Genomic DNA, 17353 nt, shown 5'->3' on the forward strand with positions numbered 1-17353 from the left:
ATAAATCTGTCCAGAGAGAAATTGAAATTGAGAAATGTAAACATTCCAGGTTGAGTTCAAAATAATCGTAAGATGCAGAGACAAAGACAGAGTGACACACCCACCTCACTTGCTGTCTGTGTCCTCCATGACACAGTGCTTCAGTCTGATGGGTGCAGAGCCCGAGAATCACCATTTGTGTGTGTGTGTGTGTGTGTGTGTGTGTGTGTGTGTGTGTGTGTGTGTGTGTGTGTGTGTGTGAGAATGCGCGCGCGGTCAGGGGAATCTGAATGACTCAAATAAAGTATAGTTTCTGAGGTTTGTTAATTTCATTCCATGTTTTAAAAAAATAAGATCCAGTATAAGCTTTTTGTTCCCGTATTTGCATGCATCTTACAAAGAATTCTTAATTTGCAGTGTATATGACAAGGAAGGGCACTTATGTCCTTTTGATGGTGGAATTATTGAAAGAAATGGCCTCCTCTATTTCTCTGGGTACATGAAAGCAGTATATGAAGAAAACTCTGACCCAGAAGGTAAGTGACTCAAATAAAATAATTTTTTAACAAAGAACATTCATGAAGTGTCATATGAGTTTGCAAGAAGTTATTTAGGAAAACAGTAGTTACTGTAATTATTTTAAAGGTGACACAGCACTTCACAAAAGTTTTTTATTCATGGACGCTGTTCTTTTAAAATTATTAGACATATATTTTTTGTAATAAGAGTTGCAGGCAGTGAAAAAATTTTCAAGAATTGTGTTTTTATCCCTCAGTAATAACACCTGATCCAGGTAGAACACATCACTATCTTAGTATTTTAACATTGGTGAAGCATTGCTCAGATGAGGAAAAATTCTGCCAGGCAAATTGCACTTCTCACAGAGCACTTCATAGATAAATTTTAAAAGAAATAGAATAGAAACTATTATGTTCAGATAAGCCTCTTCGTGAATGATACAAAAGACTGTCCTCCGCAATAAATTGTTTTCTATTACAGTTTATTTTCTGTATTCAAAAGCTGACTTATTTGACACCATTTTGAGCCACAATATCAGCAATGTAACTTGCAGATAGATTTGTGACTTCATGAAAACTTGAGAAATCTTAAAAACCAAACAATGCAGCTCATGGCGTCACGACTTTGGTCTCACCTACATGAATCTTGTGAAACATGTTTGGGCAATTCTTGTGTGGCGTGTTGCTGGGCAAAATCCTTTTCCAAAACACTTACCATTTAAGGGAGGGAAACATTCACGTATGACGTAGATCATAGCTAGCTTTGTTAACAGTGTTACACAGAACGGTATTTCTGTGTGGAGTCCTCCGCCTCTATACTGACGTTACTTATGGTGCACGAAGCTGATACATTCATGTTGGAGTTGTTCAAAGCTAGAACATAAACGGTTTGCCCAGAACTGTATGTTTTGTGTTGTTGCAGGACAGCGGGTTGCTAGGTTTGTGAATTCTATATTGATTCTGGTCACAGCAAGAATAAATAGGAACAGATGTGTGGTTTTGGAGTAGCACATTATTCTGATATATTGCATGTCTTCAGATTCACCATAACAAGAAAATATGATATATCCACTAATACAAAGCGTATGCAATCACAAATTTTGCTTGGTAACCAAAGGAATGAATAAACAAAGCAAAGTAAAAAGCACCGACAAAATGTGATACAAATGTAGTGACTAGTATCTCTGCAGAAATGTTATCCATTGGAACGGCTTTTGCCTTTAACCTAAGGACCAGTTAAAGCTGCGGGAAGACGCTCTTGCAGTTCTGCCGCGTGAGGTAGGTAATGGCTATAAATGTTAAAGAACTCGCAGCAATCTTTATAGTTCTTTAGCAGTTTCCAGCTGTGGAATATTTAAAATAGCTTTAATTTTCTCTGGCAATGGCAATGATATGGCTGACGACATGAGGTGGCCCGAAAAGGTAATCTCTGCCTGGTCAAAATCACACTTTGAAGTGTTCAACACTACTCTGTATTTGTCAAGCTGCTTAAACACCTCAGTCGGGTGCTGTTTGTGTTCACTTGGTGTTGCTAGTTAAGATATATGAAGCAATACTGCAAGCCTAGTAAAACTGAATCTATAAATCTTTGCCATGTCTGGACAGCGTACTTCAATCTGAACGTCATAAACAGGTTTTCCTGAGTAGGCCAAATGATGTTATAATAGATTTTTTTAAAATATCTCTTTCAGCTATACCTTTTTGCAATCTAGTACACTAAACACATTTCCCCCCACATAAAGCATAATCCCTCAATAGAAGTGCAGGGTAGCTATATGGTATTGTCCTAGCATTCAGGGCGTGGAGTCACGCACTGTTCTTCCTTGGTACTAAATGTAGAAGAGATGACCAGGTCCACTAGACAGGTGAATGATGCTTTCCTTCAACATGGTATTAAATTCTGCCTTGGCAACGGTGTATAGAATAATGGTGAGACATCTTGGCCTGCATGAAATCTGTGACTCTGCAGTAGTGTCGGTATAATGTACTGCGTTATGGTGTACCTGTTGTGGGGAGGCCCCAGGAAGTCTCATGTTACCAGGAAACTATAAGTTTAACATACCCATCGCCCTTTGACTGAATCAATTTGGTGTCGTGTACTGTCCTGCCATGATGGAATCCATCGGCAGTCAGTGATGTTATCTATTATATGAGTGTTGGTGGCAGCAGACAACACGCTAAATAAATCAGCTCAGATTACAGGTTTGGTTACATCTGCCTTGGTGAAATTCCATGTCAAGGTGTTTTGTAGTCCAAACTCCAACTTGGTGTGCTGTTTTCCATACATCACTATGGTTGGATTACTGAAAGACAAAACAAGGTGGTGGCTGATTGGTTTTTATGTAACTTGGTTCACCAAAATTTGCATCCTGTTTTGTGGTCTGTGATAAAGAGGTGCATGAACAAACACTGGCTTTCTGGAGCGATTATTTCTGCCTGGTGTTGACAACTGAAGATGGCACACGGTGAGATACATTTATGTGCCTTGTCTGTAAACTTCTTGTGGTACCAATGCATATTCTGTCTGCACTGATAACCGGCTGCTGTGGAGTTCACTGAGGAATGACTTTTTATCTTCACCCATTGCTTACTTAACGCATTGAGCTCGTTCGTGAGACTGTCATAAACCACCTGTTACCACTGAGATACTACTACACACTGCTATAGTTTCGAGGCAGGAGGTTGGTACGCTTATGTCCTGAATACGCTCCAACAGTTCTGGTATGACATCAAGCGACATGTTTATTTGTAATGCTGTAACGGCCTTCACCTTTGCTAGCAGATGGCTGCTCCACCATGTGTGCAGTAATTTATCAGGCACTATGCATGCATAAACATTGCTTCTTCAATGACAGCTGTACCAAGATTCTTTTCTGTCACCAATGCCTCCTGTGTGAGAACCTACCGCACTTGTTCCTTCTTCAAATTCACCCTTTTGCTTTGTGCAGAAATCCGTCTCGGGAGGTGAAGTTGTGTCTTGAATTTTGACTGTGTAGTGGTGGTCCAATTCACTAACCACCAGAGTGAATATAGTGGCATCAGTAGTCACTCCGGCTTAGAGGAAACTTGTCTCCGCCTGCATGACCTATAGTGCTTGGTTGTGTAGCCAAAACAGCCATAACTGTGCTGCAAGTCTTGATATTACTGGTGTGGGCATTTAACAGCACTCCTGGCAGCCAGTTCGTGAACCCTGTTGATGTTTGCCAAATGATCAGATGACCATTTGACTTTGCAGTAGTTGTCACTTGTCATTTCAACAGAGTTTTGTTTATGCTATATTATCTGATCTACACTGTAGTTAAGTTTCAGAACATACCAGTTTGTGCGTGCATCTCAGTTTCATTTTTACCTTTAGATCTCAGTTACTGCAGCTAATGTCGGCACAGGAAGAAGTATGTATTTCAGTATTGATTGTGGCCAGTGGAATAGTTTCTACAGTTTAGTCTTTTTTCTTTCCTTCTTTATGTTTTTCTCATGACTCTACAATCGTGTGTGGGTATTAGTCTCTCTAACAAGTTTCCTCCATTTTGTCCTCTCCACTGTGGTTTTTTGTCAGCATCTAACAGAAACCTAACAAGTCGGAACTTTCTAAGAAATATGTGGGGATTGTGATGTTCATTCTGCCAACATTTTATAAAGCGTGTGTTGCCACTTTGATGTTCATTATTAAGATCAGGCATTAACATTGTTGCCTCAGTAGGCCAGGCTTGAAAATGAACGTGCAGGATTTGAAACTAGTAGTCAAATATAAGTACTGCAGCTGTTGACAGATTTGTTAATAAGTTCTGTATGAACTTTAATAATGTTGCTGGTTATGTTTTAGAAAATATTAGCTAAATTTTGGAGTGTACATTCAACAGGGTAATTCCTTGGAAATTTGAGTCCATATGAACTTAATAAGTTTGTAGACACATTTATCTTGAAGAGGACATTACTTCTCTACAGTATAATAACCACTTGGAATTGGCCTAATATAAAGGTTGAAACCAGTAGTGGACTAAATAAAGTTCTACACAGCAAATGGAGAAGTTCTTCATTAATTAAACTAACAGTTGCTGATCATAATATGGAGTAACTAATATTCTCATTATTGGTAAGTCCTATCAAAGGCCAGAAGCGCAAAGTTTTGTAGAAATTGTCTCGGATTTAGTTGCAGAAATGTGTGGTAGCTATCTCGATGAGGTCAATGTGGAGTATTATTAACTTGTTCGTATACTTTTTAATCACTTATATCACTATGTAATATGTTATTAATAAATGGACTAAATGCTGTTCATACCTAATGATTCTTTTATGCACAATTTTCTCAAATGGTGATATCTGAGAAACAAATTGACATAGTATTTAATTTTCCTGTAGGTGGTATACCTACCAAGGACATGGGACCAATCAACGAATGGTGGATTTCTGGATTTGATGGCGGTGAACTAGCCCTAATTGGATTTTCCACTGCATATGGTGATTATTACCTAATGGAACCAAATGAGTCATATTTTCCTTACATGGATGCTGTGAGACAAAAGATATTCTTAAGCAAAGCAGTTATTGAATTCTTACTGAGTGAAACAGACCCGTCGTATGAAGACCTTTTAAATAAATTACAGGTCAGTAGTGTTTATGTGATCAATGTGAATTTTTATGTTTTGCTATGAGGGAGTTGGGTCATCATTGAGAAGGTAGCTAAAAACCGACAGTAATCCGTTGTGAACAATGAATAGAGAACTAGAAAATAATTGGAGCTTAACATCTCTTCCTTGGCCATTCACAATAATTTAACATGAGCCACCCTAATGTTGACAAAAGTAATTGGCCTTATGTGAGGCAGCTTCTTTTTAAACTTTCTATGTTATTGAAGTACAATCAGCATGGCCTATGAAATTGCTGTAGTTTGTAGCGTTATTAACCTGGCGATGTCACTGAATATCCTCAGTAGCACACAAGATTTGAGATCTCATAACCTGAAACTGCTTAATTTGTTGTTTACCAGATCAATAACAGATGAAACACTATGTATTAAAAGCTGATTCATGGGGCTTTTTTATTTTGCTTAACCATATGTTGATTGGATTTGCATCTACATTTTCGTTTGTGACAGTTTGAGACTTTTATACGTTATTGGGCTTGGGATGTATATCCCATTTTCAAACGAAACCTCAAAATTCCTTATTATGGCACATAGACTTTTATTTCAAGTCTTCAGTTCTTTTTATTACTTACTTTGTTTTTATTACTTACTTCGTAACTAATTTAGTGAATCTATCCTTTTCTCCAGTTCTGATTTTAAACTACAGAGTTCAGTGCCATCTTTATGGTTAGTTTTTTTTCCATTTCTGCCCTCCAACAGTCAGTGTTCCTTATTATGTCAGTTTTCATTAACTGTCACTTACTTTTAAGTTCCTTTCTACTTTGTCATCTTCCTAATATCAATTTTTCTGTAAAAATTTGTCACCTTATCAAAAATCTGTTACCATTAGCATCATATAATTCCTTTTTTACATGCTATTTACTGCCTAATTCCTGTTTAATTTTGCTTTCGCCTATTTTTATCCATTATATCTGCATTAAATTTGCCACTCTTAATCTCATAATACTGTGTCGGTGATGCCCTCAACATTTTGTCACTAACCTGAGTCTCATTCACTTTGTCAAAAATGTTGAATCTAACGCTGCCTTAAATCCACTGTTTTCACAAGATTCAGTTTAAATTATTTGGCCTCCCTTTAATTTCTACTCCCATTCCATAAACCTTAAGCACCTTAATTTTCAATGTGCCACTATATTTTACAAAAATAGCAAATAACACTTAAAAGCAGAAACACGTTACCTTAATTTTCTTCCGGCTGCGGATGATGGCGATATTCAGCTGGTCACAAACTTCATTTGTTGACAGCCAATCAATCCTCTCGTTGGCTGCCATCTGCCAAGTATGACGTTGATTCTCTCGTCCTCCTGTTTGCTGACTCTTCTTCAAACAAGGTGGCAGCTTTCTAATTTTCCTTTGATTGTTGTGCCACTTGGCATCTTTCCCAGACGATTCATCTGCTAGGCATTCATTTTGTTTGTTGGGTCACTGTGTTCACATTTCATTACTATATATTGTCATTTGCTCACAGTTTTGTGTTGTCTCCACTCATAATACAGTTTGCTATAGTGCTTACCTTTAATGCTTAAATAAGATTTATTTTTACTGTTTTCCACATATACATCGTTTGGTACCACGGTCTCTTAAATTGGAGTTCTTGTTCACATTGCCTCTTCTGTAACATGATTCTCACACATAAAGGCACCTTGTACATGGTTACTTACTTGATTGATGATTCATCTTTCCTTGGTATAACCATTATTTCCGAGTCTATTGCTGAAAATGTTTTTGCAATCTCTAGTTACCCAGAGAAATACACATACAACACAGTGAAGTTAAACCAACTTATTGGCACATTTATTTTGCATAAACTAAAGTTCATAGACATCAGGCTAGCACCTAAATTTCATTATCATTTCAGTGGTAAACATCAGTCACCGGTAGGCCACAGTTTGTCAGACAATAGTCAGTTATCCACAGTTCTCAAAATGAGCCACCCGAAACATTTTGCACCAAAAGTAAAAACACAAGTACTGATTGGTGACTTGTAGACACAGTTAATATATGTAATAACCAAAGAGGTTTATAAAGACATGGTGATTCCTAACCACAAACTTTATTTGTAAAAATGGTTAACTCCTCTTAACTGTTCACTGATTGAATTATAGCGACCAGCTGACATAAAGCTTTTAACTGTGTTCTAGCTTGGCACAGACTTGTTACATAAATGCTTGTGCCACATTACTGGTTGTAGACTGAGGATTTTTGGGTGGGGTGAAGTATATGTAGACTGGTGCAGTGATATTTTGTGGTTTTGGTAACTAAGTATTAATGATGAAAACAGTTAAGTAAGGATTTCATTGTGGGAACAACATTGGTGTGTACATATGGAGGAAATGTACAAGTTGGCAAGTGAAACCCAGTATATGGGAATCTCTGGACTTCGTTGTGATAAAGATTGTAAATGATGCTTACAATTGCAACAGATGTAGGAATTGTACAAGTAAAGGTGGCAGAGTATTCAGAAAGGTAAAAATCTTGCTGTAACCATCTCTCTATACCCTATGTGTGTTCCACATCACCACCTGAACCAGGAGATAGCATTAAGGTTGTTGAATTCTGTTTGCTACACTTGCAGCCATCCTGGGCACACAGTGGAAAAGGACTGAAGAAATTGATGCAAGCTGCATAAATATTTGTGCTTTCAGTATCTGTCAGTGCTACAGAATTGTTATGCTGTCCCGCAACAGTGTCTGGGGTACTGACACAAATGGTGCAAGAGGCACGAACAAAAAATTTGCTCAAACTTCTGTCATCATTACAATAGACATAATATAATGGTGACATAGGTACTTTTTTGTTGACTATTTATTATAATAATAAGTCGAAACTGAAATGTAGAACCTTTTTCGCTTGAAAGTTACCAAGAAGCGAAGCACTTAATGGCAAGATGGTTTGGGTCACCATTATTTGTGTAGTTGAAAACACGACATTAATTCATTAAAAGTGTCATTTTATCGTGAATAAGAAAGCAAATATTAGACTGTAGAAAATATCAAATCATCATCTCTTGCACATTCTCTATCCATTGCCCTTCATTGTAAGTTAATTTGAAATCACTGGAAAACAGTGTTCATTGGTTTGAATGCCTTCAAAGTATTGGTTATCCACTTGAACTGATTTTTTTTCCGATGGTGAAACAAGAATGTAAGATTGCCTGAAATACTAAAACATTTATGATGAAGTGTGTAATAGCTCAGTGGAAAGAATGGAGAAACTGCTAGAGAAAACACTTAAATCAATAAAACCAAATGCTTTGACAGGGGTTTGGTGCAAGGTAGAATATCTTAAAGAAAAATTTGAAGAAGAGCTCAGCACATGTCAAGCAGATAAGCACCCACAGCTCAGTATCCTATAGTAGTGTGGTCTCATCTGAAAGAACAAGCTACAGAAATAACAAAAAGTGGCAGACACATCACTAAAACTACAGAAAGGTGTTTATGTTTCTTCGCTGAGAAAATTAGTCACCAAAAAATGTCTTCCATATTTCTCATTTCACACTCCAGAAAAAGAGAGACCTACACTGGAGTCGAGTGGAAAGTGCGGGTCTTTTCGTAATTGAGAACAGTGTTCCTGAACCTCCTCATCAAAGAAAATGGCAATTGGAGGTGCTTATAGCAAATGGATAAACTAGGTGCCATTGTGAACACGGGCTATTTTACTTAAGTCAGTATTCAGTGGTGAAGGCTGTCTTAACGTTTATTTTTGTTCCTCAGATCTTATTGGTTGTGTTAATCTTTGCATTAAGTTGTAAGTGCTGCATATAAATTGAGGTTGTGCTGGCATCAGAATAATATTAGTAATTTTGCGGATTGTGAACAAAGTAAACGGTGAAATGGAGTCTTTCTATACCATGCAGGAAATGGAAGACTTGGTATTCTATAGTTTAGACAGTGACATAATCAGTAGGCATGCCATGTACGCCAAACAACATTCACAGATGCAGGATCATCCCAAGCGAGGACAAGGATCTTGGTAGACCTTGCGCAGTTTGCACAACAAATATGGAGGAACCCAAATTTAATTGTTACTTGTAAATATGAGTTACCTTTGCTAGATGTACTTATAATTTTCACTACTCATGTATATCTTTTTAAATTTTTTGTAGACGGTTGTGCCACCTAGTGGAATATCTTGTTTTACGGAAGACATACTGCTGCAGCATGCACAGTTTGTTTGTGATCAGGTGATGAGTTTTGACTCTGCTTCAGAAGAAACTGATGACCAATTATTAATAGCTTCTCCATGTATGAGAGCTTTAATCAAGCTTGCTGGTGTTACATTAGGAAAAAGGTGTGTAAATTGCCTGTAGTTAGTGTGTGACGTTGTTATGTTAGAAACAGTTATTAACTAGAACTGGAAGTACGGTTTACCTTCGTGTAGCTTAATACATAAATTGTCACTGTTGCTTTAAAATTATTTTTTCTTTTTTGTGTAGAATTATTTTTCTGTGACAAAAGAAGATTTCAGACAATAGTGATAAATATAATCAGAGAGGAGGAAATTGAATGTAATTGATGTCTCTTATTAGTAAATTTCTGTAGAGTGTATTACTGGTAATTAAACTGATGTCGTCATAATTTTACTAATTTCTCTATGCAAACACAGGAATTACCTGTTACCAACTTAAGTCACTGTGTGGTAAAATAACATAAATAGAAAGAGTGGTGATGTTTTTTTTGTAATACAAACTCATTTCTCTTAATTCACATTTACTTTATGATTCTACCTTAAAAGCATTTGGCAAAGGGTACTTAGAACCTGTTTCAAACTGTTTCTCTACTGTTCCACTCTTGAATAGCATTTGGAAATAATGAACACCTGATCTTCTAGTATGAGCTCTTGATTTCTGTTGTTGATAATTTTTTATGATAATGTAGAGGGGAGTGTGCAATATGTTTTGACATTCACTGGAGAAAGTTGGTTATTGAAATTTTTTGAAATGATGTCAACCCATTGAAAAGAGACTTAGTTTCAATGATTGCCACCCTAACTCACGTATCATATCTTGACTCTCCCCTATTTTGCGATTGTATGTAACAAGCTGCCCTCATTTTGTTGTTGTTACTATTATTATTATTATTATTATTATTATTATTAAATATATCCTCTCTGGTAATGATCATGTATTGTGCAGCAGTACTCTAGAATAGGACAGGTAAACATAGTGTAGAAATCTATATTTGTTCAACCTTCAAACTGTTCTGTTAATAAAACACGGTCTTTGGTTTTTCCCACAACATTTTGTATGTGGTGGTTACAATTTAGGTTGTTTTTAATTGTAATCTCTAGTTATTTCAGTCAATAATATTTAAATTTGTGCAATGTACATCAACACTTTTCACACCAGGCAGATATCTTTTGTAAACCATTTGTAATTTGTTTATGATCTTCTGATGACTCGTGTAGATGGTAAATGACAGCATCATCTGGAAACAGTCTAGGAGGCCTGCACAGATTACTTCAAAACTCATTTATGTAGATTCCTTGGAGAACCCCAGTGAAACTTCAGTTTCTGTAGATGACGTTCCATCAATTGCTATGATCTGTGACTGTTCTGAAAGGAAATCACATATTCAGTCACAGAGCTGAGGTGATATTCCTTAGGCATGCAATTTGGTTACAAGCAGGTGAAGATCAGTGTCAAAAATCCCCGGGGAATCTAGAAAATATGGAACCAACTTGAGAGACCGTGTTATCACTCATTACTATATGCGAATAGACCCAGTTGCTTCAAAAGGAATGACATTTTCTGAGTCTGTGCTGGGTATGTATCATTAGAGACCGTTTTCTTAGAAGTATTTCTTACCATTGGAGCATAATATATGTTCCAAAATCCTTTCCATTGGAACCCACTCAATTGTGCGAGTTTAGTTTTTTTATTTTGTATTTTGGCCCATACTTTTTCCTTCCTTCCAACCAGAAAGAAATTATTGTGCATGTTCTGTGCTTCGTATTTACTGTGTTTCTCACCATTCAGCGTCAGTAGATTGGCACATGTTCTGTTGCCAGGTTAGTAGTTCGTAATTACGTGAAACTCAGTTGTATTGGCGATTTGGTGGTTATGGTTGTTTGGAAAGGGGTGTGCAATGTTGTACTATTGACAGGTAATTAATAATCTCATCTTTGTGCGAGCAATTTTCCTTTAAACATGTACTAACAAGTTTGTCTGAGTCAGGTGTTTACTGCATAACTTTAAAATTGAATGGACACGGTTGTGTGCATGCTCTTACTGTCTTATATACTTTTTTTTTTTTGTGGAAGGCTTTTATGCACCTTAGCTGTTACATGAAGGCCTACCAGAGGAAGAGGTTCATTGCATTTGAGGATCCTGATTTCAGTGACGATTCATCAGTGTCTATGTACTGTAGATCTTTCATTTCTCAACTATTGTTTTCCATATAAAGAGCACTGCTGTGAGAAGCAGACTGTTAAAGAGAATATTATGGATCTTCTTAAATATCTGTGGTAGCAGTTCTTTCAACTTGTTGTGACATGAGAGGACACAAGAGTATGAGTGACTTGTTAAGAAGATTAGTTAAGCACATTAGAAAAGGCAAAAATATTCAAATCTCATCCAGGACCAGGTCTGGACAAATGATATGATGTGGGTATGATCACTGAACCATAGTGGATGACGTTTCATCGCCATAAACATTTAAATATCAGCACAACAGTAGCAGAATTAAGACAATGTGTGTAAAATGTAATCAGTACTTTAGCCTTGCAAAGGTTAAAGGTTTTTGAAATTCTTCCACAAAAAGTGAAACAGTGTGCACCATGTCTTTGTTGTGATTATTACTTTTTTATTCCATGAAATATGAATTGTAAACTCCACAGTATTGCTACCAAAAGTAAAATAAGACACTTTTATTCATTAATGTCCTTATAATATCATTTATGTTGCATTAAGTTAGAGGACAATTAAGCTGAAATAACATTTGACTGACATCGTGCTACTGCTTTCCCATTAAGTTTTTCCCAAAGCAACAGTTTACTGTTTTTTAATCATCTAATAAACCAAAATATTCAGGGAATCCAACTTAATTCCCCATTTAAAGAAAAGTGTTCAGAGTGAAGAGGGATAAGTTAAATGATGACCGAAATATCAGTAAAATTACTGACGAGAATGTGTAAATAAAGTCCTTTTATTTTCAGATAAATTTGTGAGTGAAATTTGCATCTCAGCACATAAATACCAAACTTACTGAATTAAACAATGGAAAAGACAGGATGCGATGTAACTTACTGAATTGCTGAATTTCTTATTTGCTACACTCTTGCCTCTCCTGGCTGCGTCTGTTTGCTCAGAAGCTCTCTTCCTTACGTAACTGCTGATAAATTCCATGCGCAAATCCTAACTCCCCCCCCCCCCCCCCCAACTCTTGATAGATCAAAAACAGGCTTTTTTTTCCTCCAGCTGTAATGAAATTCAGAGCATTAGTGTAAACCCCCCCCCCCACCCCCCCCCCCCCCTCTCTCTCTCTCTCTCTCTCTCTCTCTCTCTCTCTCTCTCTCTCTCTCTCTCTCTCTCTCTCTGTGTGTGTGTGTGTGTGTGTGTGTGTGTGTGTGTGTGTGTGTGTGTGTGTGTGTGTTCTTCCCTCTCTTTGCATATGAACCTCCCACAATCTTCCAGAATATTTTTGTTGATTCAAAGCTTCTTAATTTTGCTATAGTTTCTCAGCTTTAGGTCTACAGTGCGAGTTTTTCCCCAATAAATAATCACTTTCTGTACACGTAGTGAGGTATTTTGATGCACAGTTAATGTACATACTTACTGATTGTAAGAATGAATAAATAAATACTGCTTGTCTGACATATTTTATATGCCACAATTGCTACCTTCTCTTTGAAGTGGAAGACGATTCGGGTGGAGCATGTTGGGTCATGAAAAAGGAATGTCTGGGCTCAGCTAACTTCACCCTCTCTTTCCCCATCTTGGAGTGTTTGACCTGTGACAAAATCTGACAAATGTCTACGAAATGAGAATGTATCCAATAAAGGAAAATGAAGTAAGCAACTGTCCTACATTAGCTAATGTAATAATGTGAAATGGATTACCTGCCCCCCCCCCCAATGGATTTTCCGTTTCTGCAGGCAGAGTGCTGACCTTTTCTCCTAACCTACTGTCTCTAAGATTCACATAGCTCATTTTTACAAGGAATGGAATCACATTGGAGGTATCTCACAAAAAGCTACCAGAAAATTTAAAAAAAAGTCAGATAGGAACCATCCTACTCCTACATTCTATGAAGTTAACGGACAAGCTATTTCACGAAATAGGCTACTGGACGGGTTGAGTAAATGCTACCGTGTGCAGAAGCTTTGAGAGCAGAAGGAACTTAGTGAAATACATAATTTGCATTAGTTATATGGAAAAATATCGGCAGATTACACTATGTCGGATTTTCATTCGCAGGATGTATGTATATAAGGTCAACCAGGCAATCCAGGAAAAACCCCACAGAATTTTACTTTAGCTTGCTGCTACAGAATGTTACCACACCAATAAAACATAATCGAGAGAATAACACCAAAATTAAACTTTAGTTGCAAATAAAGTGCACCATTTTCAAAAGCAAAATGCAGTGCACACACAAGTATCTGCCGACAACAAAATTTCAAAGGCTTTAGTACAAAGACTATGCAATACTTCGTAAGAAAAAGCTGCTATTGGTGACTGTTGATATCACAGCTGTTTAAATTTTTAACATGTGGGGGAAAAACATCGTGAATGGTGATTTGAGAAGCATTATTTTCAAAGAAAAATTTTGTGTCACGCAAGATGAATTATGTTATGTGTGAGAATGTGGGATGAATTTCTTAAACTGTGGAGCATTTGAATCTCATTCAAAACTTAACAGTGAGGATCAGCCACTTGACAAGATTTTGGGCCCAGAAGACCAGCCATTTATGCCATTATTTAAAATTTTGCTCACACATTTGTATATCTTAAAGGGTAGTCATGTTGCTGATTACATCAAGTGTCCAATGCTCTGAATGTTTGTTGTCATTGGCTTGTGAGATCACTTTACATGAACCGTGATTGACCGACAAAAGTTCATTGCAATCTTGATTTGAGTGCTTTGGAAGCTACTGTGCTGTATTAGGTGGAATATGCATTTATAATTGTGTAATTCATAAATATGCACTGTACATGTTGCTGCACATCAAAGTATTTTGCTAGGTTTCATTCTCTAAAATGCCGGGAAGTTCTATGCTGGCATATGAAAACTTTACCATTCAACCCTTTCATCCAGGGAATAGTGTATTTTCACATGGGAAAAAGTATTTTTAACTGGAAATCTGATTCCCCTCCCCCCGTGTAGACACTTTGCACTTGTCATGCTCCCACCAATGTTACTCAATCATACTGAGAGACTGGCTCATGGCAGGAAGAGCGTAGTGGAGTGTTAAACATAGCCTTGGGGATCTGACAGAGATGACATATTTGTATTCTTCTGTGGAGTTGTGTATGCTGTGATGAATATTTGTGGCAGAACTGTGTGTGGGAAACCGTTTGTGATGTTTGGAAAGTATATGAGCAAGAAGAAATCAAACAATGGGAAGTCCAAGTTCGAATGTCAACAATATTATGATGACGATAGATTGCAACTTGCCATAAAGATGACATGTTTAGTTGCAGACAGGCACAACAAAAAGAAGCATTTGGCCAATGCCTTCTTCAAATAAGTGTGCACGCAAACACCCCCCCCCCCTCTCCCCCTGTACACACACACACACACACACACACACACACACACACACACACACACACACACACACACCCCTCATCATGTATAAGTGACTGCTTTGCCCTGCTGCTCTGCCCAGAACGCAACTGTTGTGTTGAACGAAAGCAGCAGTCTGGAGTGGGGTGGGGAAGGGGAAGGCATAGCAAGGTATTGGTGGGGGTGGGGGGGAGGAGGAGAGAAGAGAGTGGTTCGGTGCAGGCATAGAGGGTGCAGCTGGTGGTGGCAAGACAAGGGTGCCATGTACAGCATTGGGAGGCTGTGTGTGTGTGTGGGGGGGGGGGGGGGGGGGGGTAAAAGGAGAAGAGCAGAGGAGCAGAGAAGGGGAAAGGAAAGGACCCAGGGTGAGGGGGACATGAACTGGGAGAAGGTGATGCAATATAGGGGCTGGAAACGATTGGGTGGAGGGCGTGGGACAGTAGGTTGAGCCCGGGACAATGTCGGGAACATAGAATGTGTTGTAAGAATAATTACCATCTCTGCCGTTCAGAAAGACTGGTAGTGGAGGGGAGTATGTAGACGGCTTGGGTCGTGAAGTAGTCATTCGTAACAACAGCTGCATCTTGTGCCACATGGTGGTCAACATTTCTCTGGGGCACATTTTGGCAGTGGCCATCATCGTGGTAGGCAGCTCGTTGGAAGTCATACCAATATAAAAAGCCGAGCAGTGATAGCAGCCTTGTCATATACCAGCTCTGCTTCATTCACAGGTTGGCCCAGCCTCTGATGGCATAGGATAAATGTGTGACGGGAATGGAATAGGGAGTGCTGGGTGGGTGGATTGGGCAGTCTTACATCTGGGTTTTCCACAGGGGCCTGATCTCCATAGAAAGGGGTTGGGATTTCATTTTGGGATGTGATAGATAATCAAAGCCCTGACAAAGGATGTGGTTAAGTTGTCTCAGTCCCGCATGGTAGTGGGTAACAAAGGGGTACTCCTTTGTAGCTGGTTCTTGATGGTGGTGGGAGGATTGAGGTACGGGGTATGTGAGGGTATGGCAGGGGAAATCTGATTGCTTAACAGGTCTGGGGACTAGTGCCTGATGTGAAGACCTTGTGAAACCTTCATCATACTGAGCAAGGGAGTTATTGTCACTACATATTCCTGATTCCTGGTTGGCCAGGCTGTATCAGAGGTATTTTTTGGTTTGGAATGAATGACAGCTGTTGAAATGCAGGTTGATTAATTGCCACTTCCATTCAACAGGACTGTTGCATTCTGGCCAAAATGGCCGGAGATAGTCATATGTGCATGAGGTGCGCATGCTTGTGTGAATGTATGTGTTTTCTTTTCTGAAAAAGGCTTTGTCCAAAAGTTCAATGTGTAACATTCTTTTCATTATGCTTCTCTGCAGCTCAATGTGTCATCTTTACAGTGAGAAGCAATATATCCTTTTCATAATATTGTTGAGCAAAAAGAAATAAAGTTTGCCTCTCCTTTGCTTCTTCTCATTATTTTGTCGCTTATAACATTTGTTAGGAATGGTACCTATGTAGGAGAGTATACTACCAAGTTTCCATGACTACAGAATATGTAAATTTCACCCCAGCAACTACTAAAACTTATTAGCTGTACTACAAACATAAAATGTTTATGGAAAACACTAAATTAGTTGGCATGTCGCCCGCAAAACCTTAAATGTAATAAACTTGAACTTAGCAAAAATATTCAAACAATTCTTTCAATTCAGACTACAGAGCAATTTGTCGAGTTCTTTTTGTTTCAACAGATGTCACTAACATCCCAGACATCTCTAGCAACATGACAAGTCAATTGTTTCTGACAAAGTTGATGGCGTTGTTGTTGAAAGGTAAAGATTTTATTTTGAGTCGACACAGCAAGAATATTGAGACTACTTTATGTAAGATCACTATCTTGACTGACAGAGTACTGCATCTTAGAAGTACAGGTTATGGTGTATGGTAGAAGATAACATCTTGTTAAATTTCTTTGGGGAATGGCATTATACCGTACAGGAAAAGTTCTCAACCGTGGCGCTCATTCTTGTACGTTAGTTTAAAGTCTGACCTGTACCTGTACATTTTTCCTTAGGGCATTTTGCAGTTTCCTTCTACTGTGTAAACAGTTCGATCCAAAAACTAAAAACCCAATATGTGTTAATGCTTCTGCTTCTGCTAACCTTATTCCCATTTTCACAGATTTTTGCATAAACATTCTCTCCAACCCATATATTTCTGATCTTCATGGTTGTTTTTGAATTGTTTCAGTTTCATGTAAAATTTATTTTTGTGTTAGGCAAGCTATGAGACGTGCAGAAAGAAGAGATGTCACAAAACCAAAGAAGTGTGAATGGACGAAAGCAACCACCACCAACCTAGTCCAAGAGGTCTTTGAAACATTCTTCACAGAGCAGATAGACAGAGACAGCAATAAAGAAAATCAGGTATATACCTTTTGCATTCTTATTCTAACACTATCATATAACAATACACAGAAAAAT

The 17353-nt window shown here is 38.0% G+C and overlaps 1 protein-coding gene across 3 annotated transcripts in view; it reads left to right on the top strand.

Annotated features, from left to right (window-relative positions):
* LOC126484267 (DNA (cytosine-5)-methyltransferase 1-like) overlaps positions 1-17353 on the top strand; it is a 265477-nt gene that overhangs the window by 56193 nt on the left and 191931 nt on the right. For all 3 annotated transcript variants that reach the window (XM_050107689.1, XM_050107690.1, XM_050107691.1), the window contains exons 6-9: positions 397-515; positions 4857-5101; positions 9248-9432; positions 17149-17296. In XM_050107689.1, the coding sequence (XP_049963646.1) occupies positions 397-515; positions 4857-5101; positions 9248-9432; positions 17149-17296 (697 nt within the window). The remainder of the gene's footprint in view (positions 1-396; positions 516-4856; positions 5102-9247; positions 9433-17148; positions 17297-17353) is intronic.

Source organism: Schistocerca serialis, chromosome 6 (genome assembly GCF_023864345.2).
Source record: "Schistocerca serialis cubense isolate TAMUIC-IGC-003099 chromosome 6, iqSchSeri2.2, whole genome shotgun sequence".
Taxonomy (NCBI): Eukaryota; Metazoa; Arthropoda; class Insecta; order Orthoptera; family Acrididae; genus Schistocerca; species Schistocerca serialis.